The sequence below is a fragment of the Fusarium redolens genome, assembly GCF_020744475.1.
Source record: "Fusarium redolens strain MPI-CAGE-AT-0023 chromosome Unknown BKA55scaffold_12, whole genome shotgun sequence".
Lineage (NCBI taxonomy): Eukaryota > Fungi > Ascomycota > Sordariomycetes > Hypocreales > Nectriaceae > Fusarium > Fusarium redolens.
Window position 1 is genome coordinate 1318115 of NW_025763675.1, and position 27359 is coordinate 1345473.

Below are 27359 nucleotides of genomic sequence, written 5' to 3' on the forward strand. Positions count from 1 at the left end.
TCCCATGCAACTATCAAGGTTTCCTGTCGCCACTGCATCTTGATACTAACTACACAAAGAGCCATGCTAAGTCGGATCGGTATTTGCTCTCGGTGTATCTATGTAGTTATGCCGGAGCACAGAGACTCTGATTTGACGAAAGTTCAGATGTTCAAAAGTCTATAGATTTTAGAAAATTCACGCAGGGAACTTTATATTGAATAAGAGCATACATGAGTAACACCGGTTGGTTGGCCCAACATTAAACTTTGCTAATACCTTAAAATAGAAACCTTTTAAACATCTACTGTTCTTAGAGTCTATTGGCCGAACTAACAACACCAAAACTGCGCTGAAGCTACAACTCGTAGTCCCTCACTTCATAACCTGTAAAATCGATTTCTGGTGATTTATTTTGTTTTCATTGATTTCCAAAAGACTGTGGTATATTTCCTTATGGTTGTGGATTTCTGTAGAGATCTCCTCGTGTAGTGATGCCAAGATGTTATCTACTCTAAACAATGACTGGAAGACTCAACTCTGTGATATTCAGCGTAAACCAGAAACCTACCGTCACTGGAGCAACAGGCTGACACGAGATACTCTTTGCCCTCACTGTGATATCATTTCCCCCATTGGTTCGGAGCAAGAGAGTTCTGCGTGAAGTAATATCTCATGATCATTGGAATAATTCACTGACGTAGTTTGTTTCGCCATCGCTGTTTCACTCGCTCCAGTTGCTCAGGGCAAGGGCTCAACGCGAATTAGTGTCTTGATATTATTGGAGCAATACACCGACATCGTAGGTTTCGCCATCGATGTGCTCTTACTTCTGCTTCCGATGACTTAAATCAAGAGTCTTCAGCGTGAGCGAACAGATTATGATTCTTGGAGACTACAGCCTGACGTAGTCGCCTCCATTGTCTGTGTTCTTAGTTCTTCCTCCAATGAATCAAAAAACGAGAGTTCAGCGCGAATCAATGTCTCGATATTATTGGAACAACACACTGGCATAGTAGGTTTTGCCATCGATGTGCTTCTGCTAACAATGACTCAAATCAAGAGACTTCTGGGTGAAATCATCAACCACCATCATTTGACCGACACCTTAATGCATATATTTCGTTGTAGTCAGAAAGGTTTCGACTCTGCCTATAAATATCACAGGATCCCCCTTCTCGTCAGTCTCTTGTTCTTCTCCTCTAAAATATTCAATTTCATCTCTCTGCTCTTTCAGACATCACTTCGATCTTGACAAGTGTACTATAACTTTGACAATTTCTACTGTGTATTACCTGACGACCAAGACACTTTCAACTGTTTGTTCCTACTTATACCCAAGTGTTATTCCTCGTTTCAACTTAGCAAGATGTCGACACCCACACCTACAGCTCCTTTAGCCATCGATGCTGAGATGGGAAATTGGGACGCCTGGGAGGGGTTATGGGCTGTTCAGGAGTTCAATAGGCTGCACGACCTGAACAACTCTCAACCCTTGTTCCAAGACACCAGCACCAGTTCCAATTTGATGGAGTCTCAGGACCCGATCGCTCCCCAGGAGCAAGATCCCGACTCGCCGGTTGAGAGTTCCGAGGATGATACTCTTTGGGGTTCACCCCCATCCCCCAACGTCAGTTCCAGCATGTCCCTGGCTCTTCCTGTCCCCTCGGAGGCATTTTCTCCTTTTAAACCCCCAGAAATGAGTCACAACCCGTTCTCGACTCCTCCTGTCCCTGAGGGAAGCATCATATTTCCTCATGATCAACCCACCATGGGTAGTTTCGCGGACATGCTATCCGATTCCGGCGACTGGAATCTGTTTGGTGATACGAGCAACAACGACTTTCAGCTCGAAGGCATTCCAGAAGAGAAAGTGACTGGCCCTACCCCTGCCATTGAGTCCTCCCCTGTGGTTACTGAGAGCAACACAGAGCCCCAGTCCCAGGTTTCTCAATTTGATTCCAATTTGGTCGCGAATGATGCCCTCGAGAGTGTGCTTCCTGAGCTCAAGGAGGCATCCAAGACCAAGAAATCCCGGAGCAGCTCAACTGCCGCCAAAGGGAAGCCAAAGCGGAGCCCTACCAAGGGTGTCGGCAAACGGCCAAAGCGCCTTTCTGGACACAAGTTAGCACAAGAACAGGACAAAGAAGGATATCGAAGGTTAGCGCAGATGAGGGCTGAGCAATATCTCGCTAATCACATGGCTCAAACTCCTCCATTTGGCGGAGCTCCTGTCCAGTCTGGTGGCCGGAATCCAGTCCAGAATCCAGCCCAGAATCCAGCCCAGAATCCAGCCCAGAATCCAGCCCAGAATCCAGCCCAGAATCTTTATACTCAGGATGTTTTCCTTGATCAAGCTGCTGTTCAGCTCCCCAATCAATCTCTCGATCTGGAGCTTTTCGGTCAATCTCTCCCAGAGGCTCAGCATCCTTTGGCTGTCACTTCGCGAAACATTCCGATGCCGCAGCACCCGTACCAATACTATCAAAATTGGTACCGTCGGTTTTAAGGAACTTAGAGGAGGCATGAAAAAACTTAGGATCGAGATCCTAAGTTGCAAAAGGTTGAGATAAGTTGGGATGAGTTTAGGAGGCTTTTTGTTTAGTTTATATTCGCGTGCTGTGTTAACGTCCGAAGTTTTGTTGCACAACATATATATATAATAACCAATCCATTGCATTTCTCTCACAAAGCTATCTAATCAACAAGTGACGTTTCCCCCTGAACAAAAGAAGGTAGACTAATTCATTCTCGCATGCCAAAGCACAGAATCCAACTCCCACATATCCTAACTCTCCTGTGCGCCATCGCCTCCAATCTATGCAGCATCAACCCCAGTGCCTCCAACTAAACACCCCTCTCACTCTCCCTCTTCTTGAGACTAGCTTTTCTGGGTCTCCCCCGTCCAGCTTTCTTGGGCGTTTTCTTCTTCGGGTTGTAATCATCGTCTTCCTCAGGCTCGGGGAGGTCAATCGGCATAGTCATGGGATCGACTTCGTCGCCGCTTTCAGTGTCTTGAGATGCTCCTGTGTGTTGGGTAGCAACGTTACCGGTTGACTTGCCTTTCTTCTTTTTGAGAAAGCCGGACCAGTTCGTGTCGAGCATCTGGCGAAGCTGCTCAGATGGCGTGGAATTGTCGACAGGGGCTGAATGACCCAGAATTGTGGGTGTAGAGTATTGATCGGGTTGAAGTGTTGAACCACTTGCTTGGATGAATGCTGAAGGTGCTTGTTCAGGGGCGGGTATGAAAGTCGGATCCTGTTGCTCTTGTTCCATGTCATGCTGCGGAACTTCTTCCAAATACACTGGCCTTTGATGCTGGTTTGCGATGTAGTCGTACCTTGGGTCAGATAGAAACGCATCCTCAAATTGAGATGTCAAAAGCGTCTGAGCCTCCAAGCCCTGTCGAGTAAGTCTAGGCGCTCCAGACACCCTTCCAGACGTCAATGAAGCATTCCCTCTCGCCTCCTGTCTCGCAGAACTTTCTCCAGGCCCAATATCACCTCGTTGCATAGGCCGCCTCCCCGCTCCTTGACCCTCAGGCCCGACAATACCACAGATCTGCTTTTGCTTCGCAAGGAAGTGAAACCCTGAAGGACAATACGCTGAGAATTGCACTCGCGGCGGTCTTTCTTCCTCTACAAGAGTAGACACTGTTTTCCCATACACCATGGTGTAGGCTTGGTGGTAATATCTCTGAGAAGCAATTTGCAAGATGTTTCGTTGATATGGAAGAGGTTCTTCACCGAGTGGTCCTGGGATGAGGAACGTCAGGGGACCGGGTTGAGCATCTATGGTATCTTGCTCATCTTGTAGTTCAGGACCTGCAGGTTGTTTTCCTTTGTCGCGTGGCTTGTTGTCTTCATTTGTATTTTGTGTCGCGTCCGTATCGTAGCCATCATCTGTCATTGGGATGTCCTCGTCTGGGGCTTCTACCAGTGGAGGTGTAAGTCTTCTCTTGATAGTGCCCAAGAATGGATCGCCCAACTCAGGATTGATAAATGGACCAGAAGGTGGTTTAGGAGCGGAAGCTTTAGCCATGAGGCGCTCAACTTTCTCTGGGTCGAGCCAACCGAGCTCAAACGAGCCCATCATCTGTTGTTTGTCGATAGCATCCTGTAGGAACTCCCACTCAATATCCAGTCGAAGAAAGTCAAGCAAGCCATTTCCTGTGTACTGTAAGAATTCCTCAACTACCCCAGAGATTTTCAATCCCTGTAGAAACTCAACGCCTTTGTGTTTGTCTTCGTCTGAAACTTTATCAGTGCAGAGAAGAGGACGATGTTCCCGTAGGAGCTCTGCGACAGTTTGTCTCTTCTCAAGAGCGTGTGCAAGAAGCTTGGCGTTGGGAATCTTTTCAACCCTTTCTTCCCAGGACTGCCACGTGCAATATTCACGAAGGTAGATCTCCATGAAGTCCTTGACCTGTTGGCTGCTGAGATGTAAGATGAGACTGGTGACTTTTGCGAAGCGGTTGTTGTTGCTGAAAACTCGGAGTATAATCCACTTCACGCCCCAAGAGAGATCATCCTATTGTCTTTCTTGGGATTGAGGTGTGATGTTGTTGAGATATTCCATGGTAGTGGTGTCGAGGTTGAGTATTGAGGACGCGTCGTGAGATCGGTGCCAGGTCGAAAACAACTCAGTATTCAAGATGAAGATAGAAAACTTCGAGACCATACTATCACTCCAAATAGGCCTTGGTGTAAGCGATGAAAGAAAAGTGTTTATCAGGGATGAGTGGTAAGGAGGTGAGAATGTTTGAGTTGAAGTGTGTGGATGAAGGACGCAAAGGATGGGACCAAAGAGACAGCCTAGACGGACAACTTACAATCCTGTGCCAATCCCTAATTCACACCTGTTCACCAATCACGATGATTGAAGTACTGGTTGTCCCATCAGAGCCGAGTTGTCTTTTCACTGGCCAGCTGTCTGACAGCTGTCAGTGACGGGATCGCCAATAGTGTAATCAATCAGCTCATAATTTTTCAGTAACCGATGTTAGACATTAATTTCTTTCATCCTTTATGTGTAAATGAAAAGTGTTGCTTTCTTTATGATAACAAAGAGTCTTGGTTAGGCATGGGTGAAGTCAAGAGGACACTGTTGGCTTTCAGACATTCTCAGTGAAAGAGAATTGAGAGCAGGCACGAGTCCCTCCTGGTCATGACTTCACCAAACTACACTACTTGAAAGGTCTAGTATTTATTCAGTCTCGGGAAATAATCCTGCACAGGGTGTGCTCGTAGCTCCTTGATCTAATTAGTCTTTGTTTCACCCTTCAACAGAAGCGGAGCATGTACAGTTTCAAGACAATATCATTAAATTGAAGTCTAGCTCTATAAGCAATACAATCCAGAACCTTTAACCTTTTCTGAGACGACTAACAAACAAGGAAACAAGATAAACAAGTCCATTTCCTTGAATGCATCAGCTATAAAAAACTGCCAATGCCAATAAATATACAGGGTATCTGAACCAGTCCCAACGCCATGCCTTTTCACTCTATCTCGAGTCAATCAGTCCGTGATCTTTACATATCCACGAAAGGCACAAACGATCCTCGTCCATTAAACCGATCCTGATCCAGCGCGAATCCTCCCTTGTCATCAGGGACCTCGCTCGTGTCCATCAAATCGTCGATATGTCGCTTCGTGTGCGTGGCGGTGAGGGGTACAACCGGCTCCATAGCAACCTGTGAACGTGCCCGTAGAATATCCTCCCAGCACTGAAGCTTTCGCTTGATGTCCTCGTCGAAAGAGCAGCAGAATCTTTGGATGCTGATGAATTGAACTGCGGTAATCATGTCCTTCCCAAAGACTGCCATGATGTATGCTGCGGCTATGGCGGCTGATCTGTCGTTGCCAGTCTCGCAGGTGATGAGGACTTTGCCGCGGCGGAATGAGCTGGGATCCACGAGGAGTTCGCCGTTCTTGTTTCGGCCCTTGGCTTGACTGTGATACACCGATAGAAGATGGTCGTTGATCAGACGAATGATGTTGGGGAATGAACTGATTAGTTTATCGTAGCCTTCCAGATCCACGTATTGAACCGCAATGTTGAGAGCCTTCGCAGCTTTCTCAATACTCATGAGCTTCACCCCCGCCATGCGCGCATCCCTCGTAACAACAATCATAGTGATACCCTCTTCCTGCAACCACTTAATATCCTTGGCGATGCTATTGGGGCCAAGATACAAAAAGTCCACTAGCTTCTGGGCATCACGTCGCTGCTCGTAGGACCAATCTGCAGCGCGGTCCGTCGCGATCTGCTGCATGTTTTGTGTGATGATCTTGACATCGTGGGCCGTCAACTGACTCGAATCGACCTGTTCGTACGATGGGAGGAGTATAGGTGCAGCGGAGACTCCGCATTGTCCTGTCGGTGGGATGTGAATGAATGGCGGGCTGGGTGCTCGACGGACGTAGGGTGCAGATGGCACGGCGTTGTTGGTGAAGGAGGGGTGAGGACCGCTCGACATCTCCATTGTAATGTTTGTCGCGTGATAAACACGATCCAGTGAATTTTTGTAATGTTGGTTTATCAGTGTAGAAGCTTTTTGTGGTACGAGAGAGATTGTCTAGAGAGGAGCATCGGGGAGTTGGGAGACTGAAGATAAAGGTTGGAGCTAGAGATGTCAGCGTGAAAGAAAGTGGAGAGCCTCGCTCAGGATGCCCACTCTAAATAGGCTGCTGACAGGGGTCAATGCTCTTGAATGACGACAAGTGGAGCAATCCGGGAGCCCTACGGTCCCTGAAATTCTAGATTCAGGAGTCACGTTCAATTGGCTATACTCTCAACAAACAACCAACAGCGAGATGAGATGATCTGACTCATAGGTCAAACGTAAAGTCAATTACGAGGACAAAGACATTCCATAGGCTGCTGACTGAGATTGTAGGCGGCTTTTTAACTTTGCGAATAAAGTCGAGATGCCTAAACTCTACACGCACCATGTCTCAGAATAGCATCAGACAAACATGTTGCAAACACTCATATGAAACAAAGGCACGTGTGGAAATTTACCATGATATGCCATATACGCATTCTCTATCGTACAACTATGGTGATACATTGTTCTAATAATAAAGTTACATCCAATCCATCTCTATACAGTCCCAACCCAACGCCGGTTCATATGCCATGTCATGTACTATACAATCATCCTGACGTCGGAGCAGCTGCCTTCCAATCCAACTCATCTCCGATCGGTGTATCATCCGACTCTTGCTCAAGATTCTTAAGATCTGTTTCTCCCAGCTCTTCACGCGATGTTGTTGTCTTGCGAGCTTCCATTCTGTTTCGAGATCGGAAGCCCTTGAGGTCGGATTCTGTGAAATCAAGTCTCTCCAGTGTATCGATCAACTTTTCTTCAACGAGGGATCGAACGTGGAATGCTAGTACTTGATCACGGAACATACCGCTGAAACGGTAGGATAGCCAGATATACTGGTTGATAGCAGCGTGCAGTGATTCAAGTCTGTGAAGATACTCCAACGACGTGCCCTTGAACGTCTTGAAGTCGATCTCAAGGTTCTCCAGAGGAATTTCTTTAATCTTGAGAAGTTCGCCATCTTCGCTGTTGGCGACAATCCTGGCGAGGGCTCGAAGAACAGGTACTGCGTTTTGAGCTCGTGAATTTATAGGTAAGTTGGTGAACGTAAGTCGATCATAGATCGTCAGTGGGATATCCTGGATGTGATCGGCAACCTCAAGCTTATCGGGAGAGATGTGGAGTCTGTACTGTTTGCTCACAGACGCTAGCTCTCGAATGCGCATGAGAATGAATGATAGAGGTGTTCCCTTGGGGAAATATGTCGAGAAGCGCTCGACAGCTGCAGCTGGGGGAGCAATGTACGCAGCCTCGATGTCATCGACATTAGCGTCAAAAGCTCGATGTACCGACTTGAGATCCTGGTTATCCATTGTCGTGACATAACCAACCTTTCTCTCCTCCTCAACAGCAGTGTCGGCATTTGGCCCTGCTTCAGCGGCGTTACGAGCAGTTCGATATCGTCCAGCTCGACCACCAATCTGCTTCAACTCAGGATACGTGAGCATTCTATTATGACTTCCGTCATATTTGGCGACTGATTCAAGAATAACTCGTCGAATTTCCAGGTTCAGACCCATACCGATAGCGTCACTGGCAACGATAAAATCGTAATCGTTGTCGGGGTCGTTGAATAGCGCTGCTTGCTGAACGCGCACTTCAGGTGGTAAAGATCCGTAAATAATCGCACATCGTCGTCCGGTTTTCTTCTCGATCGTCCGTTTCAATGCGTGCAAGTTCAAACGACTAAATGCGACAATCGCATCTCCCTTCTCGAGAAGGCTGTAATCACCGTCCAGAGCATCATCCATGGGTTCCAAAGGACTAAGACGATCATATCGATGCACGATGCACTTATCGCCAATAGCTGCGCAAATACTCTGGAGCAGACTCACAGTTCGCTCTTCACCACAAAGATGAACTTCCTTCGCTTGAACTCCCAACAGCGCAGTTGTCCAAGAGCTTCCACGATCCGGATCAGCTATCATCTGGATCTCATCAATGACAGCAACATCGAACCGATCATTGACGGGAACCATTTCAACCGTACAACTCGTGAAGTACGTGTCCGTGTGCTCCGGCAAACGAACTTCCTCTCCCGTCAACAGCGCGCACGGCAATCCCTTAGCCGTAAGTCTCTGATAAACCTCGTTCGCTAGCAGACGTAAAGGACCAGCATAAACTCCACGCTTGGAATTCTCCAACGCTTTCAGTGCTCTATACGTCTTTCCAGAATTCGTCGGTCCAACGTGAACATGGATCGTGCGCTGCATAGCTCTCGTCGCAGGGAACCATTCATAAGGGAACCGAAAGTCCAAAAGCCGCTTATGGCTCTCCTCCAAGCCCTTTGAGAAGCGCTGTCGAATGAGAAATGACTGGAAGGAGTACTGAAGCTCGTTCGTAAGACCCTTGAGATCCTTCAAGATGAAAGCGTCGCGCAGATTCCAGAATAAGGGGTTCTTGACTCGATCGGTGATGTTCTGCTCGGCCATGTCGAATGCTGAGTCAAGTACGTTCATGAACATGGAAGCCTGTTGATGAAGTTCATCCTCTCCTACTCCCGCAGCAGACACGGCTGATTTGCTAGTGTTTTTCATGACATCTTGAAACTTCATCAAAACCGTTGATCGGAACATTCCATGTCGACCACTTGGCTTTTTGTCCATGCCAAATCTCATTCTCTTTTTATCATTTCTGGCATCGGTTCTGGTCACCTAAAATTGGTAAGTATTTCTCCCAAAAATAAGAAAATAAGAACATACTGGCTTTAGAGGAGGTTCAGGCTTCTTCTCTCCAGTCTTCTTTGCTTCAAACTTATTCGCTTCAAATTTCCTCTTGGCTTGGTACTTCACAGCGTATGCCCGTGAAAGTCTCGGTGATGTTGATATCGTCCTTCTTGTCACCGGAGCTTGTAAAGCTCCAGCCCGGAGTAAAAAACTCATTATGAAAATACAAAGAGTGAGCCAAACATGCTCCTCTTGAAAACGAAAAAAAAAAGATCGTCAAATGACCGTGTCTATTTGCACGATGGCGAATGCGACTGAGTCTCGCCATCATATGAAAACCCGTCTCAAAAAATTCCCATGAGACGGAGATTTGTTCCGCCGGGCTCCGTGGGTTCGCAGGAGAGTGGGGAATGACGATGAGACGCCGCGACCAGAGTCGTCATTGTAGACTTGTTACTTGACTTGAACTTTACTTGGGTTAATTATCTTGGTTACCTTGCTTCCATTTCTTTCTGCAGCCTCGTCTTGTGGTTTCATCTTGAATCGCCGTAATCTTCAACACCACTCAATCACTTCATCAACACTCAGACTCGGACTCGCCCATCATGGCGTCGTCATCAACTCCAGCAACTCCCCTACTCTAGTCCGTCAAACATCACCATTATCGACAAACGCAGCTAACAATCTACAGCTCCTGTATCGCGCACAATACCACGATCCTCTCAGAATGCACAACATCAGCCTCCTCCCAAACCTCATCCCTCGCCTCCCTCATCCTCCCCAAGATCGAACATACAAACCCTCAAAAGCTCACCTACACCCACGGCCAACACCAAATCCACTATGTCTCCGAATCTCCCTCTGAACATCGCGATTACCCTTCCGCAGGCGGTCTAACGTTCCTCGTCATCGCCGACTCATCTCTCGGCCGTCGCGTACCATTCGGTTATCTCTTCGAAATCCGCAAGCGCTTCCTTCAGCAATTCCCCGAGAGCACTGATTTCTCCGACATGCCCAACTACGGCGCTGCGTCATTCAATTCGGAACTTAAATCTCTGATGATCGAATACGGAACTACAAGCGGAGGTCGCGACGACGCTATTGGAAACGCCAAGCGCGAGATCGACGATGTTAGGGGAATCATGACCAAGAACATTGAGAGTCTTCTTGAACGCGGTGAAAGGCTGGACTTGCTGGTTGACAAGACGGATCGTCTCGGTGGTAGCGCACGAGAGTTCCGCGTGCGCAGTCGTGGCCTCAAGCGCAAGATGTGGTGGAAGAACGTCAAGCTTATGGCACTCTTGGCCCTCGTAGTATTCCTCATCATCATGGCTATTGTGATCGCTGTCAAGAATGGGTCTGGTTAAGGTAGGGTTTGTGAGCGCGGAGCCATTCCTTTGTATTATTTCCTTCTTGTTGAAACTGTGTATTTTCCTAGGCGAACAGATGGGACGGACAACCCGGGCAAAAGGGTATAATTATGCAACAGAGGCCTCTTTTCAATCAAACTGATACCCCAATATCAATCAATCCATCTCTCAACGTTGTCGTAATCGTGAAAATGTGTCGTAACCATCCACCACTCAAAACTCTTGGCGTCTCATCCTTTGTCGCTAGGTATTTCATCATCCAAATGCATGAATTAAATCGTCGGTTTTGTCTCCGATCCTCCATTTGTTGTTTTCAAAGCTTCGGTTTTCTTCTCTCACTTTCTTGATAAACATATCCCAACGTCACAGGACTAACAACCGATCCCGTAGCCAAAGAAGTCGGAGCTCTTCGAAATCTGTCTGTGAAAAATGCCGGGTGTAGCGAAGAAGCGCAAGGAACAGGTTTAAGCGGCGGCGGTTGCGTCGCCGGAGGACAAGCAGCGCCCATCTCGATATTTTTTGAATGGCGAATAAATAAAAACAAAGACTAAATGACGATGAGTTATCACATTCTCTGAGATTTGGGGGACGTAGTATTAAAGAGGCACGGTAGATATCTTACCTTGCGCCGAGGTCACTGTTGATCTTTCTCCACGTGCTTCGGTAATCACACCGATGACCTTATTTCTAGCAGCCGGAATGGAAGACTCGGAATTGATGATGACGGAAGAGCCCACCGTAGCGTATCTCTCTTGAAACAGGACCAATTGATAAGTCCGGGGAATCGGGGAGACATTTACCGAGAAGCGGGGAGCCCTGTATAACATCGAGATAGTAAACCTTGGTAATGAGAGATAGACTGTTCATTCATTCATACGACACACTATAATAATGCAATAATACGTCATACGCACGCTCACTATAAACTAACCAATTCACAATCCCATCCCTCAACTCCAGCGCCCGTAGTCCAGCCATTCCCGTAAGAGGCACCTTCATCATCCATGGATATACCTAACAAAAGAAACTCCTTCATCCCCGCCATTGCTCCATTGGATTCTCCCTCTCTTCTGCAGTCGCTGTGAACCTCGGTTGATAATCATCGTGGCTCCCGCGATGTCTCCTGTCTTGTCCTCTTTCAACACCTGGCGTCGGCTGATTTGAGAGAATTCTCTCTGCTTCACCGTCGCCTTCCTCAACGTCTTTGCCATCTCCAAAGACTTTGTCCACATTGCCATCTTTCTCAATACGTTGCATCAGGTCTTGATCTCCAGGGAAGTAGACTCGTCGAATAGCTTGAACAACAAGATCAATCACAATGAGCACGATGAGCTCAAGTAGTACGAGCGTCCACCATTGAAGTGTACGACCAAAGTTATCAATGAAAGCGTCGCGGACAATATAAGGGCCAAAACTCTTGGGTTTGATGCCTGAGAGTGCCAGCATCCACAAGAACCAACCAGCGACAGAAATCAGACAGCCACCAAAGGTAACGACAGTTTTGGTGTGTACTTCGAGAATCCTGCAGTAGTCAGTAAACGGCTCATTATCGGACAGCGCGAGACTTACAATAGTTTGATGTTGATGAAAATAACAGCAACAGTGAAACTAACCATGCCCATGGCAAAGATGCTGGTATCTCGATCATAAAACGTCTTATCGTAAACACACCATGTAAAGTACCAGATCACAAAACTCCCTGCAGCACCCATGAACATCCATGCAAAGTACTGTGAGAATCTGAATCCGAGGTTCCTCTGACCAAAGGTGTACAACTCCGGCACTTTCATCAATGTCTCAGCGCGAAGGTCCTTCTCAAAGATACCGAGAAGAATAACAGGAAGTGACGTGAAGGCACTGTTAAAGACGGTCAAACTCCATGATTCGTATAGTGACGTTCCAGAGTATCCGTTGTAGCGCTGGTAATGAGCCTGGACGATGAAGAACAGGACTTCCTTCCAGAAAGTCGCAAGCACATACTTTCCAGTCCTCATGTAATTCCATCGGCCATGGACGAAGAGCAGTTTTTGCAGGAAACGGAACTGCGCGATTGAGTAGTCCGAAATTCGAGCGGCCTGAAGTCCTTCGCGACCTGAAATTCCGATGCCAACATGAGAAGCCTGGATCATACCGATATCATTTGCACCATCGCCAATTGCCAAAGTCATGCTCTTAGGCACGTATCTTCGAATTGAGCGAACGAGGTTTGTCTTTTGCGACGGAGAAGCTCGACAGCAGATGACAGAGTCAACGCGTACAACAAGGTCGTAGAAAAGAAGAGATAGCTCATCATCTTCATCAATCTTGGCCAGTGTTTGTCCATCAACAACCACAACAGAGTGCGGAACCATGCCACGGCTAACATCATTGAGAGTCGCAGTAATCGTCTCTTTCAGCTCACCCAAAGTCGCATCAAGCACGTAGACCTCTGACCAAGGCTTACACACGCGAGCAGAATGGCCAATATTAATAGCCGTCTCTCGCTTGTCACCCGTGAGCATCCAGACTTTGATATTGGCTCGGCGCAATTTGTCAATAGTGTCTGGAACTCCCTCTTGAAGCTTGTCTTCGATTGCTGTCGCTCCGGCAAGCTCGAACCTCTGCTCAATAAGCTCTCCAGCGGCTTCGATGCGTTCCTGACGATCGACCAAGCTAGTCTCAGCTTCTCTGTACTTTGCTTTCCAAGTGCGATAAGAGTCCTCGTCAATATAGCGGTAAGCATACAAAAGAGTACGAAGACCCTCGCTGGCAAAGTCATCGACGTGCTGGAAGCATTTCTCGAACACAGCGCCTTCATTTGCAGCCATTGATTCGTCGATCTTGCGCTCAGTATCGTCGAATGAGGGCATTTGGGCAAGACTCTGTCGAGGACTCATCATTTCTGTTGAAGTACGAGGTGAACGAGCAAGCTGCTGCGACAACCGCTTCAGATCAGTGGAACGTCGTCCCAAACTCAATCTGAGGCCTTCTCGGTTAGACGATTCACCCCTGGAGAAGCCAAAACTATTGCGAGGGCTTCCGTAGGGACTACCATAAGGACTGACGCTCTTTTGAGAGTTGATCCGTTGCAAAGCCTGATCTTGTCGAGAAGCTCGTCGCTGACTTGACCGACGACCGATATTCTTTGCAGTTTCTTCAGCGAGATTACTCAACTTTAGACGCTGCATGATAACGTTGTCGGCACCCTTGCAAAAGACGCAGATACGTCCATCAGGCATGCGAATGATGATCGACATTCTCTTCCTCTTACTGCTGAACTCGATCACATCCAGCACCTGATACGTCTCGGTGTATAGAGAACCTTCTGCGTCACGAGACTCCAGCTTGATAGCTTGTGTAGGGCGATCGATAACCAGATATCCCAGGTCTTTGGCAGCTTCCACAAGTGCAAGTTCATCAGGAGAAGCAGCTTGGAATGCGATGTCGCCATCATCAGTCTTCTCCGGAAGACAAGTATGACAAAGAGCTATACACAGCAAAAAGTGCTTGGCTTTCCGTGAGAAAGGAGTGTCGGGCTTCCTCTGAATGTAATCCAGCAGATCTTCCGTCTTCATGTCGGCATTTTCAGCTGTGTTGACAGTGGATTGCCAATGGCTTGCAGATCTTGTCGACATGGTTCGGATAGGTTCGGGTCGAGATCCGCTTCCACCTGTATCATCGTTTCCGCCATCGAAAGTCTTGACATGGCCCGTGTTCTTTGCCGCAGAGAAGCTTGCCTTACTTTTACCCTTTTTCGGTCGTTCCGACTCTTCAATTCGTCGGCGCATCTCCTCCTGATCTCTCTGCACGTCCATATCATGCAGACAAGCCACACCGGCGACCGACATTTTGCGAAAGCGCATGATATTTTCTGTCAGAGTACCAGTCTTGTCAGAGAAGACATAACTGACTTGACCCAGGTTCTCGAGAATAGTGGTCGTATTCGCAACCATGGGCGTATCAGATATCGGGTCATACATATCCGCATCCTGAAGCAAGTATAGCTGCCCCAACTTGATGATCTCAAGACTGATATACAGCGACAGGGGAATCAGTGTGTTAAACATTATAATGAACCCAAAGAAGATTTCCTTAAAAGGGATGCTGCCATTCCAGAAACCAGATCGCTTGATGTACCAAGCGAAATCCTCAGTTCGATCTCGCCACAGGTAGTAACCGATAGTTAGACCCATTGTGAGCATGAGAACGATGAAGATCTGGACCATAATCATCCTATTAATAACTGATTGCATAGCGGGTTTCTTGGCGCGGACATTCTTGTTGGCGTTCATTCGAATCTTGCACTCCTCGCCTGTATTCACAATGATGCCGAGAGCCTCAGCCGTGTTACGGAGAGTAGAGCCACGGTAAACGACATTATTCATGGACAGGGGTAAAGTTTCACCGTCGACAGTTACTCGACCATCATAGCTGTAAAGGTCCAGGTTGGGGTTTTCGGAGATCACAGTGGCCTGTGTTGCCCGTAGTCCTTCGAGAGTGTTGCAGCGCTCAGCAAGTAGAGGGCAAGCCTGTTTACTTTTGAGGTTTGTCTCACCATCAAGCGCCATGGTATCGATGTATGCAATGCCATTGGGTCCAGTGGCATGCAAAAGCACAATATCCGCAGGAACAGGGTCATCTCGGCGCAAACGAATGACATCGCCAACACGAACATGCTGCCATTGAACCGAAGTCCAGTCTCCCTCTCCACCCAGTTTGGCAGTGCCTGTAGTGCCTGACTCGAGATCATCAAGCATATGTTCTTCACCACTCTCAGACACTTTTTCCTTTTTCCTCCTCATTTTCTCAACGTGTCTAACGCGACCTTTTTCCGCAGTTCGATCCGTCAAAACCCAGGCCTCACTTCGATTCTCAACACGATCAAGTCGATATCGTCTATAGTCATCCCATCCTTCCTTAGCCATACTGAATGCGACAAATACGCCCAGAGGTGCAATAGTAGTCCACCGTCCGACAGTACTTAGACCAGGGATCATCTGAATAGTACCAACAACGAGGAAGTAAAAGTTTCCAAGCTTGCTGAACTGAAAGATGAGTTGTTTCGGGAAGAAATCGTAGATAGTGTAGCGGCTTGATCGGATAAAGTTGCTGCAGTATGGCTTTCCTGCACGCTCGTCGATAAGACCATTGGCATTTCGCTGCGGTGGATTGAGAGGGATATGACGACCATCGGGTAAAGGTTCGAGAGGTTTTTGGCGAAGAATCGTCTCGAGAATCACCTTTTGGTGGAACTCTCCAAGCTGTTTTCGAGTGCGATCTTTCCATGTTGGTTTTGCGCCAGGCCCAATTCTTCGCTGACGCCTTTCTCGAAGATACTTCTTTATATCGGCGCGCACTGAGGATTTGTTACCGTTTCCACCGAACCCGAAACTTGTCTTGTCAATTGGCGAAGTCAGTTCCTTATCGGTTCGGTCCGCAGAATCGGGAGGTTGGTCAGTTGACAATTCTGTTCTCGAAGGAATCGGTCGTAATTCGTAAGGGCCACTCGCTCGTGGACGAGAAGCATCATCGGGTCGCCTAGTTCTAGACCTCGACCCAGATCTCACGTTTGTATCATCGGCGGAAGATCGTCGTGGGCGATCATTGTTAGGATCTGTGTAAGAGCGGCCTGTATTCCTTGGTCTCGAGAAATTGGTCGAAGTTCGAGGATATCGCTCATCGAGAGCAGCGAGATCACGAGCTATTTCACCATCGGTGTCATTTCTCGGCTGAGAAGGACGTCGCCCGTTATTATCGCTAGGGTATGGAGGAGCCATATTAAGGCCGTGGAATCGGCGGTAGCATCTGGAATAAACGTTCGAGCTGTGGAGTGGTCGTGGGGAACGCGCCGGGTTTAGACTGGAGCGGTATTGAAACGAGATGATAACCTTGGAAAGGTTTCTGGTGTAATCAAAGAGAGAAGAAAGAAAACGAGGGAATAGGAACAGCTTTCGGAGGAGTTGGAGAATGTGGATGTTTTGTCAGAATTGAGTTCTTAGGCTGGGCTGGGCTGGGCTGGGCAACGGGGATCGTATACAGCCCGAAGCGGCCTTTACTCCAAGCCAAGGATGGATCTGTAAGCTACACCTGCCATTCGTAATCCTTCAATCTCCGCATATAAAGCGTTATCGCCCGTTAACTCGCTATAATTGCTGCTATTCTTCACCAACAATTCATCTCATCCGGATCTTCGGAACCTCTTCGTGTCTTGAGACTTCCCTCACGAATTACACTTTGAAAGCATGACGATGAGTGAGGCGCAGCATCTGTACTTACATATCATCACCTCGAATCCTCGCAACCCGCGGGTACTGTAACAGGCTGTGCGTCGTACAAGCTCACCGTGATTGGCGCCGTTTATTCAGCCAAGTCGCTAATTCGTAGCTTAAATCAAGCCATCTAATCTGGCGACAAAATAAGCTCATGCACTGAATACGTTTCATCTAAAAACACTGGGGATTGAAGAACTGGGGAAATAACATTGAGTAAGAGGCTGGACTTATTGAAGCAGACCCCAGATTAGTCTATTCTTGTCTTTAAAGGCTGACCAACACTTATCACACGTGCAATTCAAGTCCAATCATATCTCACTGCGCCTCGAAATATACGCAACTCAGTCCGCAGCCGTATGAAGACAAGAGGAGAAAATAAGACGGGTGGACATCAAGACTCGAAGGTTTGAGTACTCGAGGATAATACGCGGCTCAGCCCTGGTGGTACAAATCTCTGACACGGTCCGGCGTTACTCGCACATCTTCCGAGTGAGCCGAGTCACGAGCTGGGTTATAAGGCATTGGCCAACCTCAATCCATCCATCTCGGCACTTCATTAACATGGGACATGCTCTGGGTAATATCTATGGTAATTATAAGACGATCTATTGCACTGCTTATTTATATACAAGTCCTCCTCCTTTGAATCATATCTGCATCTTGTCCAACCTGTCAGATACCCAGCCATGCTGATCTCTGCACCTCTGCCCTCTCACGGTCCCCTCGGAGTCCGTTCATGTCACCCAAGACTGCGCCTTGTAACAGTCTCTCACAACGATCCTACCTTCGAGTCATCCGTCCCTGGACATGGAATTTACAACTTGCACAGCCAGTCAATACGCGCACCAAAGCTTCGTCACACAATCACACAGGCAAACTCAGAGTGAACATAACCCCATTTTTAATCAGCAATTCCACCCTATAAAAATACCCATGCCTTCGTGTCCAACTGTAGGCTTCCCTTGAAGTACACGTCTCAGTTGACGCCTACCGAGGACAGCAATCCAGCTGCTCATAAACTCCAATGTACCTTGAAGCACAAAAAAGATGAAGTCAAAAAACCCAAAGCCCCCCATTAGAGTAATGAACCCAACAAAAGCCGCCGGGGCTTCTCCCCAACTTTCGACGTGATACAAAGAAAACAAGCTATCAAGATATTAAAACACTATCATCGGTGTTTTTATACAAAGACAATGTGTATGCAGATTAAGTCCATGGCAGTGTGCGGTGGTCAAGCAGCGCTGCTCAAGGAAAATGAAGCCGAATGACAGAGTCGTCGGTTAGAAAGTGTTGAACAAGACCACCCAAGAAATAAACAAGTCGCGGTAAAAGATTCAAAAGAAAGTACTTCGACGCGGGAAAGAGTTATACGATCGCTGTGCTGTGCCCGACATACATGACCGATGTCAAAGAAGTGTATCGTCATGCAAGTTCATTCATGGCCGTAGTGGGGAGAATCGACCAAACTGACACCATCGGTATCAAAACTGGTTTGGTAGAATTGAGAAGATGACAAGGAAAGTCGCCTATATGAAGCTGGCGGAAAACAAGAAAAGGAAATCCCAATGGTATAATTTGCCCAAACGCCCTGGTATGATTGACATACTATAAAACACCACCAACACCTATACCCGCCCTATACTCGCTTAGTTTCCTTGGTGAGCGTGGGGCATTGCCTCGGGAGACAGGCTTGAGGGGTCAACTGCGTCAAACTGCACAAGCTGATCCATGTCGAGATCAGCTTGTTGGTGTTGCACGAAACCAGGGGAAGTTGTATGCATGGGCAGGTTGATGGTGTGCTTAGAGTACATCTCATTCAGGCTCGCTCCATCTTCCGAAACAGCACAAGATCCATCGTTCATAGGATACAAATCAGCTGAGCCAGGGCGACCCATCATTGACATAGGAGGGGACTGTTCCAGAATGGAAGGCTCGCCAGGGCTGTTGAATGGAAGAGGAGAAACAGATGTGGGAACACCTGTGTCAGGGTTAACCATTGGCGACAGGAAACCATTGCTATAAGGTGTGTTGTAGCTCGACTGAGGAACCTCAGGACCAGGGGGGAAGAAGCCTGGGCTGGGAGGAAACTCAGCAGGAGAAGCAGTGGTGGCAGACATGGGGTATTGACGCATGTCAAGGCCGAATCCTGCCTGTGTATCAATGCGCAGATTAGGAGCCATGTTGTTTCCAGGAGGCTGAGGAACAGGCGCAAAGATGTGGGGGTTGTGCTGGGGAGGAGGAGGAGGCATCTCTCCAGGAGGTTGGATGTAGAAGGACGGCATCGGCTGGTTCTGGAACATGGCGAAATCAACGGGTCCAGGAACTGATCGCGAACGTTGCCGCTTGTGACCAGGTCCAGGGCGCATGCCAGAGTGCATCTGATGAATACCCCACTGCTCCTGGTACATGCCGACATGAGGTTGAAAGCTGGGCTGGGATGAGGGTCGGGCGGTCGGGGAGACAGGAGCCGAGACGGAAAGGACGTGAGGGTCGTTGTAGGGATGAGGGTTGTGTCGGTTCATGAAAGACTCAAGCGAGACCAACTTGGCGAGTTGGCCACTGAGAACCTTGGGGTTTCCACCGAGGTGGTGAACCAAGCACTGGGTAGCTTGAAGATCCTCTGTGAAATCACCACACTGGAAGAATCCGTTGGTGGTGGGAGATGAGTCCATGAAAAAGTTGGGGGGCCTGTTCAACTCAATGACAATCCCTCCAAGCTTAGTTGGGTCTCCTTCGCCGTTCTCGAGGAAGATGTTCTTGATGGAAGAGAAGGGGTACTCGATCTTGTAGCCGGCCTGCTCGTTGTTGATGTAGTAGGTCATGGTGCACTTGTCGGGTGAGTAGAAGATGATGAGATCCATCGTGTTTTGTCCAACTCGAGTCCACTTTCCGATGCTGAGGGATCGGCAGGTGAGATGATGAATCACTGCTGTTCAGTTAATACACTATTGTACGTGACGGGTCAAAATACTCACAAACTTTACCCTGACCTCCCTGGTCGCCACCGAGCATCATGTTACCGTGACCAAAGGGCAACAGTCCAGTACGGCCGAGATAACTTCCGCCGAGACCCTTGCCAGATTCCATAGCCTGCATAGCGAGATAAGCGCGCATTGACTCGGGAATTGAGTCAATGTCTTCGCCAGTCTCCAGACTCTTCTTGGCCAACAGCTTGATCTTAGCTCGTCTACTGCCGTCAGCGAAATTCTGCGAGCATTGATTCTGCCACATACCTGTTCTGGAACCAAATCTGGACAGACCTTTCAGTCATGTTGATTTCCTCGGCAATTCTCTCACGGACGGTGGCAGTGGGTGTGGGGTTGTTGTTGAATTCCATCTCCAATGTTGTCAATTGATCTTGTGTAGCACGCTGTCGCTTCTGGTTCTTTTGCTGTTGAGTGAGTGTGCTCTTACGGGGAGGCCGTCGTGAAGCATTGTTTGCGGCTGAAGCAGAGGGAGACGGTGTCTCTTTTTTCATGGAGGCTGAGACAGGGGTCGGGACAGATGGTGAAGATGTTGAGTTGGGTGTGGTGACCTCGGGGACGTTGCCCAAGGCCATGGGGTGTTCAATCTCCGTGGCCATTGCTAAAAAGTAGATCGCGAGATGCGATCACTAGATGCAGGTTGAAATTATAAAATGAAATGAAACTGGTCGAAATCGGATGCTGCGAAGCGGTTGTCGTCGATTATACTTGATGCAAACGCGTTCAAGTGAGCTGGATTATCAGACAGAAAAGACGGCGGTGCCAAAATCGACGAGTCGGTAAAGGAACGTAGTGAATGACAGTTAATTCGGTAGTCAGTTCAAACAAAGAGTGTATTCCTTGATCCGTTGAACAGAAAAAGGAGGTAAGAATAAAGTATCGTGATGGCGGATGTGCCGGTCTCGAACGGTTTTGGGCGTTCTAAAAACGTTGTGGACGCGGAAACGATCCTGGTGTAAGAGCTGTTTGAGCTTGGATGAGCCTAAAGAAAGGAACGGACCCGGAAAGAGTGACGGGAACCGAAGATTGGCTTGAAGATTGAATAATTCAAGAGAGTGACTTAAGGAAAGAAAAGAATGAACAAAAAGACGAGGGAGAAGAAGCGGAAGAAGCGGTCACAAGGAGTGTGGACTGGCGATGCAAGATGGAAAAGAGAAACGGACGGGGCACGGGGACGGGGATGGGGGGAAGTCTTCAAAGGAGAAGAGCCGTTGCCGACAGAGTCTAGAGGCCTACCTGTCTGTACCTAGAGGCTAGTCCTGCAACTTTGCCTGCACCTTTTGCTGCCGTCCCCTCCACGGGCGGGCACCTCGATCGGAGAAAAGGTACAGGGCTCAGACCAAGGTACCACCACTAGCAAGTAGTGTGGGGACACGGCGCGGTACTAAAACCCTCAGAAACGGGGAAGAGGGAAAAAGGATGGAACCTCGACTCAATGTACCCTGGCGTCAAAGACAGAGGTGCGGGTACCTGAGCAGTGGCTTGACAGAGTTACCTAGCCCCAGGCACATCCGTCTCCTGACTGGGCGGGCGTGATGCGCTTCGGTGGAGGGTAGACAGCAGCTTAACGCGCCAAGGGGCAGCGACGGGACCGTTACAAACCACAGCGCCGCCATGTTTGGTCTGCAGTTGGTGAGGACGACAGGGGGTTGATGCATTGCAGCCCTGAAGTCGAGCCCAGCAATGGATCCCAAGCCTGGCCAGTCATCGTTTCTCTCTTTTTACCCCCTAGTTCCGCTGCCCCCAAAATCAGCCAGTCCGACTCTGCTCAACTTGAGAGTTTCCTTCAAGAACGAAGGCCTCAAACACGTTACGCCCCGACGCCAACATGTGCCTAAGTTGGCACAAACTAACCAAAACTTGTGAGATCAGCTACCAATAGCTTGTCGTGTGGCCACAAAAGGTAACTCTCAATTGACCTCCTTTTCAGCCTTGTCTCTTGGTTCGACAATTGAAGTCAACAGCATAACCTCCAGATAAGCGATCTCTTCCAGATGAGGAATTTGTCTCGTCCTTGTTCGTCCGTCACATCAGATTCTCAGCATTGGACAGGCCCCTTCCTTGTGGAAAAAGCCAACCGTGTCACATCCAACCCGCACAATGTGTACGAGGGAGGGGCCTGTTGGCGAGTAGCAAAGCAGGCCATAGCGGGCCAAAACTGCACGAAGACTTTGTCAACGAACCACTGACGAGTGACTGACGAGAACCACTGGCGTCCACACCCACTCAAGCCGTGCTTGGAGTCCACATCCGACACCACCACAAACATCCCAGCTCCCCAACGCACAGAACGAAGACATCCATCATTTGTCCATTCATCCAGCGGCCGTGACCGGTTCGATTTCTCTTCGTATCAATTGTCTCTTGGCCCAGACTTGTTCGGACTTCGGTCCGTCAGATAGTTCCAGGATATGCTGAATCAGTGCCGTCTCTGGATTGGGTGACATCCAACCGTGAGCCTAAAGGAATCGACATACCACAATTGGCAAGTGTGAAAGTCCAGAGGCCGGGTAGAACTTGTGGTTCAAACCCTGGATCAGCATCCAGGGGCCCCGCGAGACTGCCGCTGTTGGGGAAGAATTAGCTCTGGGTGGTCGGCATCTTTACCTGGGCGTTTGTTCTTTGTGCTTCAGCTTCCGTGACGTGTGATCAATTGCCAGTTATTCATCTTCTGATTATTTTCGCTTCTCTTGAGTTCATCTTGACTTTTTTGCCATATCACATTGGCTTCGCTACTCTGAGTCTGTGTCAAGTTCGATCCGTCTGATGCTGACACTGGCATTGTGAGAGACGATCGGCGTTCTCGTCCCAGACATCAGACCAGGGTATCCATCATGCAACAAAGAATTCAATGTGGCTGACAGCTACAGTAAACGGACGGATACACCAAAAAGTCAAGGCCAAGACCAGGCGCAAGGACGCGGCGAGGACTTGAATAAACGCACAGTTTGAATGGTCGGAAGTACAGGAGTGGAGCTGAAGCATCAATGAGAGTTTGTCTATTCCTCAGTTGGGTAGTATCGGTAGGGCACGGTACCTGCATCAGGGGTAAGGTCCTTGCTGAGGTGGGCTCTTTGGGTGAAGTTATGCAAAGATGAAGCTTTTCATAGACGTGAGTTGTGCAGATATGCAGAATCCATCGTATCATTCCTCTATGCACACTAATGCAAGGTACGCGCCAATGAAAATAGTGGGCTCGTTTTAGGGGACGACAGATAAACGGCCCCCAAGACGGAGCGGTAAAAGGGTGCTGTGCCCTCCATAACTTCACTCCTTATTGGCCGCCATTCCTGAAGTTAGCTCTTCCTGCCAAAACAGGAAACCCAGAAACGGTCCGGTCTTACCCTATCGAACTCGTTGTCTGACAAGGAGGGAAGGCTCAGCTGGCGCCACACTTCTTTTTGACCATCTCGATGCTAGCTTTATATGACGATATCAAATCATGTTGCCCTATTCAATACCGAGATTGATATTGGTCAAGACAACTTGAACCGAGACCGGATGAACCTGTTATCAAGGTCGCAGGAAACAATACGACATGACGCGCTTGGTGGTCACGGTCGGAAGCACCTTGTCAGGATGGATGCTGATCATCAGACCCGCAACATGACAGCCAGAAGACTCAGCCAGGCCAGAATAAACGTCAAGCTCCCGGACTATCGGTTTATCATCCCGCAGGATTTCGAACTGGCCCAATGGCTGTATGCTGACTGGTAACCAGCTGGCAATTGACATCTCAAACAAACCCCTGCTGTTGATTTGTCTTGGTCTTCACTAACATCTGTCACGTTCCCGAATCCCTTCCTGTCGATGCGAATATCCCACACCTTTGCTGAGAGGAAACGCATGAGCAATGCGAAGATCAAACATATGGATGGCACGTGTTCCCACCCTTCCCTCGGTTGCGAATAGCAATCCACAACTTATCAGGAGGTTTCTGTGCCTTCAGCCACATATCTCAATCTCGCACCTTTAAACCGCCCTGCTACTGTGCTACATCTGACGTAATCTCTTCGGTTGGCGAAGGGTACCGGCACGCATGAGTGCCGTCACAAGTCTTGGAAAGCAGCCAGGCCAGTATTGGTTCGGGGCTTCAGCAAAGTATATCGTCCATAACTTCATTATGAGGATACGGATAGTATGAAGTTCCCTTCGGATCTTTGACAACACTATGCTATCTCAATATGGATTCCACCTATGTCGCTCATCCTTGGGGGCTTCCTATCGGTTTTCGGTGCTCTCTTTATAGCTGGCAAGTTTTGGGTTGTGTTTGTCGAATTGGTAAGTGGCATAAACACGAACTAGAAAATTCCCTACCCCAATTAAACTCTTCCCTTGATCCACAATTGGTTTCGAAGAATTCAAGAAATACGACCATGACTTCGGGTCATCCTGGTTTCACTTCGTTATTCAGTTATGAAAAGTGTTGGAGGAATAATTGCATTTTCAATTCCCATCAAAATGCTGATTTATGCTAGTCAGCCTCGCCAGTCACATCGTTAATCCTGACTCATCCTTCTTCAACAATCTCGTCAGATCTGCTGGCTCCACGTTCCGACAACTCCCATGTCGACATTTGCAGGGGTGATCCCAAAGGGGTAACGCGATGACATTCTCTGCGGAATCTTTGGATCCATTAGTTCTTCTCAAAGAACCTTTTACAAAGCCAGCTACAACTTTCGAAGTCGGGTTTATATCATCATAAACTCTGTCTTTCGTTTCAGAAATAAGCCTCCGCTAATATCGGTAGCTTCAAGCATAACACGGATTTCCTGAATTGTACTCGTAACTGCGTCAAAGGATCCAGCGAAGGATCGTACCACAGCAATGCCACCACGCCATGGCATGTCTCGTCGGCGTGAAAGACTTGTATGTTCGGGATCTGTCGTATGCTGAGACCCTGTTCCTGCAGTAGTCTCTCAATCCATCGTCATCCGGTGGACCACAACACGGCTTACTGTGTGATCTTTTCTCTTGACCCCTTTTCTCTTGTGCGAAACACTTGCGGTCGACGCTTGTTCAAGCAAAATCAGCCTGACGTTGGGACCAAAAGTCGGTCGCGCCTTGGCAACTTTAGCGTCTATCAGATTATTCCGACTTGGCTAACGATGAATAGGGTATTGAAGGGAAGATAGAATGAAACTATTCAGAGACTACCGCCTTCAGCGATGAATGGTCCTACGGCCACCGCTATCTGGCGTTGATCTTTGCCACCACAACAAAGCCTCAACGGTTGTGGCTGTAATACGAAAAGTCTCGACCTTACTACGTAGTAAGCATGAAGCGTTGACATACACAACATCCTTTGATGGACGATAGGAAAATGATGCTTCAGAGGCATTGTTTCTTTTGCCGGATCCGAGCCTTTTCCCGGGCGCGTCCGGAGTGACATAAAAGATCCGACATGATAGATCAGAAAACACGAGATGCTTGTCGAATTGTTTTCATCGTCAGCTTGCTACTTACCTATTTTGGCACCATTACCCCTGACTTAGACCCCTGGAGGTGCATCTGGGGCATGGTACCTTGCAGGATCAGCATGATACACAGCCAACCAGCTTTGAGCCATGTCTCCGCCAGGCGGCCACATGCCATTGGGTCCACCTGTGTTGGAGTTTTACCTCACCCGATCAAGTCTAGGGGGTTCAATCGCCCTAAACTCGCTCTCTTTTTCTTTGAGCTCTGGGGCTTTTTGGGTCAAGGCAATTGTGTTCATACACCAAGTAAGCTGAGAGCATGCAGCCATGAGACTCACAGTTGGTGTCCACTGAATTATGTTTTGCATAAATGTCGGGATTATACAAGAGCCTCTGGTTGGTGGATTGGCATTCGACAACATCACACGGTAGCTTGTGAGGATACTTGATGAGCAATTGAGCCAATTGCACCACGAAAGAACCATTGCTTTTTATTCGTCTCACATCATCACAAGAGACTTTTGCTCTCATGTTCCCAACTTCTGAGGTCAGAAAGCACAGACAAGAATGAGCACCGTTCGACAAACCCTACTGTCGATCGAGTATGGCCGAACCCATGGCCACAGTTGGACTGACTTATCAATCCTCTGACCAGCTCCGAGAAGTTCAACCGACAACTTGCATGACGAATCACGAAATCCATCCAATGGCGGCAAAGTTCATACTGGAGACGATATGCATATGCATCCATGGCGGGAATGACAGCGCGTCGAGCGCGTTTGTTGACCACTTGATTTCAGTCCTCACCATCTGTTGCAGAGTTGGCATGCACCACTCAGGAGATATCTCCCTTAAGAGCATCCCTAGATCCTAAGAATAACTTGTCCAGATATGACATGGCAATGATACGAATTCTCAGACGCTGTTGGTAACATGTCAAGCTTGGCGGCTCATGCTAACTAACCGGTATGGGGCTCTCAGCATCATGCCCTTCAGCTGTACCGCTATGAAGGACAGCTGAAGCCCTGGCTGAGCACGTTTACGTTTCTACCTAACAAGACGCGCTGAAACGTGAGTCGCTCCCCTGTTTGGTCAACATGCGCCAAACAAGGGTTGTGGGACGGAACCAGACTAACAAAATGGGGCGTCTGAGATCTTTGACGTCGACTATCATGGCATGGCTTTTCTCAGGGATTCTCTATTGACTCAACCGCAGTCTCAATCTGGCTTAACCAACATCACCAGTGGACCCTTGGACCCGGGGTTGCTTCTTTCCGGCCTCACTTGGTCTCTGACCCCGTTTAATCGATCGTCAACTCCATGAGTCGAGTCAAGTCAGGTCAAGCGGTCGATTTAAGATAGGGGACAAGTTTATTTACTAACAACTATGACATATTAGTCGACGTCCGCGACTTTTGGAAGAATCTGAGAATCCCTCCCTTGCATAAGCTACGACACCGTCCAAGACTACCAAGCTATCTACGGAGCTATTGAGCATGTCATTGCGGTGTTGAGTCCGGTGATCTGGATGTCACGATCCATGCCGATCTACAAAAACGTTACCATAACAGCATAAGGTTGAGCGGGTTACCTGATGCCACGATGCGTTGCATATTGTCTAAATTAGGAGATGTGTCTGTGCTGGAAGACATGCGGGATTGAGACTTGCAATACGCTTTGACCTTTGACTCAGTGTTACCACTATCAGTAAGTTTGTACAGACCATTAAATGGACCGAGGCGTGTCTGAACTTCAGCATGTTACCAATATCATGGTGCTTGTCGAATGCCATGAGACTCGGGTCTCATACATACCAGCCGAAGGGTCTCGCCAGCATTGGATATGTGCTACGTAAGACCCGGTCCGTGGATCACGATCTGAGTTGTACGATGTGACTTGAGGGTGTAACGGCACGGTAAGCGAGCCGCGCTATGTCAATAGCCTTGACGGCCGCAGAGGACTCGGCATATAGATCAAGGTTAGCTATCGTGTCACTCGTGGGGGTACCGTATCAGCTTGAACGGGTATTCAAACTGGCAGTCAGCGTGGTGTATGGGCATCACTGAACAGGTATAGGAG

General features: G+C 48.4%; 7 protein-coding genes across 7 annotated transcripts; 2 read left to right on the top strand and 5 right to left on the bottom strand.

Annotated features, from left to right (window-relative positions):
- Positions 1–1348: 1348 nt before the first annotated feature.
- BKA55DRAFT_692817 (uncharacterized protein) lies at positions 1349–2488 on the top strand (the record flags this gene model as incomplete). The annotated part of the gene is made up of 1 exon (XM_046199834.1): positions 1349–2488. The coding sequence occupies one exon, from the start codon at positions 1349–1351 to the stop codon at positions 2486–2488; it is 1140 nt and encodes a 379-aa protein (XP_046047149.1).
- A 338-nt stretch (positions 2489–2826) lies between these two features.
- Positions 2827–4392, bottom strand: BKA55DRAFT_517186 (uncharacterized protein; the record flags this gene model as incomplete). The annotated part of the gene is made up of 2 exons (XM_046188159.1): positions 2827–4211; positions 4260–4392. The coding sequence occupies 2 exons, from the start codon at positions 4390–4392 to the stop codon at positions 2827–2829; spliced, it is 1518 nt and encodes a 505-aa protein (XP_046047150.1).
- An 895-nt stretch (positions 4393–5287) lies between these two features.
- On the bottom strand, positions 5288–6620 carry BKA55DRAFT_575247 (protein-tyrosine phosphatase-like protein). Its single transcript, XM_046193373.1, has one exon. It carries the CDS (start codon positions 6464–6466, stop codon positions 5513–5515), a length of 954 nt encoding a protein of 317 aa, XP_046047151.1. The 5' UTR covers positions 6467–6620; the 3' UTR covers positions 5288–5512.
- Positions 6621–7140: 520 nt separating this feature from the next.
- BKA55DRAFT_692820 (P-loop containing nucleoside triphosphate hydrolase protein) lies at positions 7141–9474 on the bottom strand (the record flags this gene model as incomplete). Its single annotated transcript, XM_046199835.1, has 2 exons — positions 7141–9246; positions 9295–9474. The coding sequence occupies 2 exons, from the start codon at positions 9472–9474 to the stop codon at positions 7141–7143; spliced, it is 2286 nt and encodes a 761-aa protein (XP_046047152.1).
- A 389-nt stretch (positions 9475–9863) lies between these two features.
- BKA55DRAFT_541904 (synaptobrevin-domain-containing protein) lies at positions 9864–10625 on the top strand (the record flags this gene model as incomplete). The annotated part of the gene is made up of 2 exons (XM_046190434.1): positions 9864–9901; positions 9950–10625. The coding sequence occupies 2 exons, from the start codon at positions 9864–9866 to the stop codon at positions 10623–10625; spliced, it is 714 nt and encodes a 237-aa protein (XP_046047153.1).
- A 1035-nt stretch (positions 10626–11660) lies between these two features.
- BKA55DRAFT_517031 (uncharacterized protein) lies at positions 11661–16384 on the bottom strand (the record flags this gene model as incomplete). The annotated part of the gene is made up of 2 exons (XM_046188144.1): positions 11661–12150; positions 12198–16384. 2 exons carry the CDS (start codon positions 16382–16384, stop codon positions 11661–11663), a joined length of 4677 nt encoding a protein of 1558 aa, XP_046047154.1.
- Positions 16385–18525: 2141 nt separating this feature from the next.
- BKA55DRAFT_692823 (uncharacterized protein) lies at positions 18526–20462 on the bottom strand (the record flags this gene model as incomplete). Its single annotated transcript, XM_046199836.1, has 3 exons — positions 18526–19805; positions 19855–20066; positions 20113–20462. 3 exons carry the CDS (start codon positions 20460–20462, stop codon positions 18526–18528), a joined length of 1842 nt encoding a protein of 613 aa, XP_046047155.1.
- Between the last annotated feature and the right edge of the window lie 6897 nt (positions 20463–27359).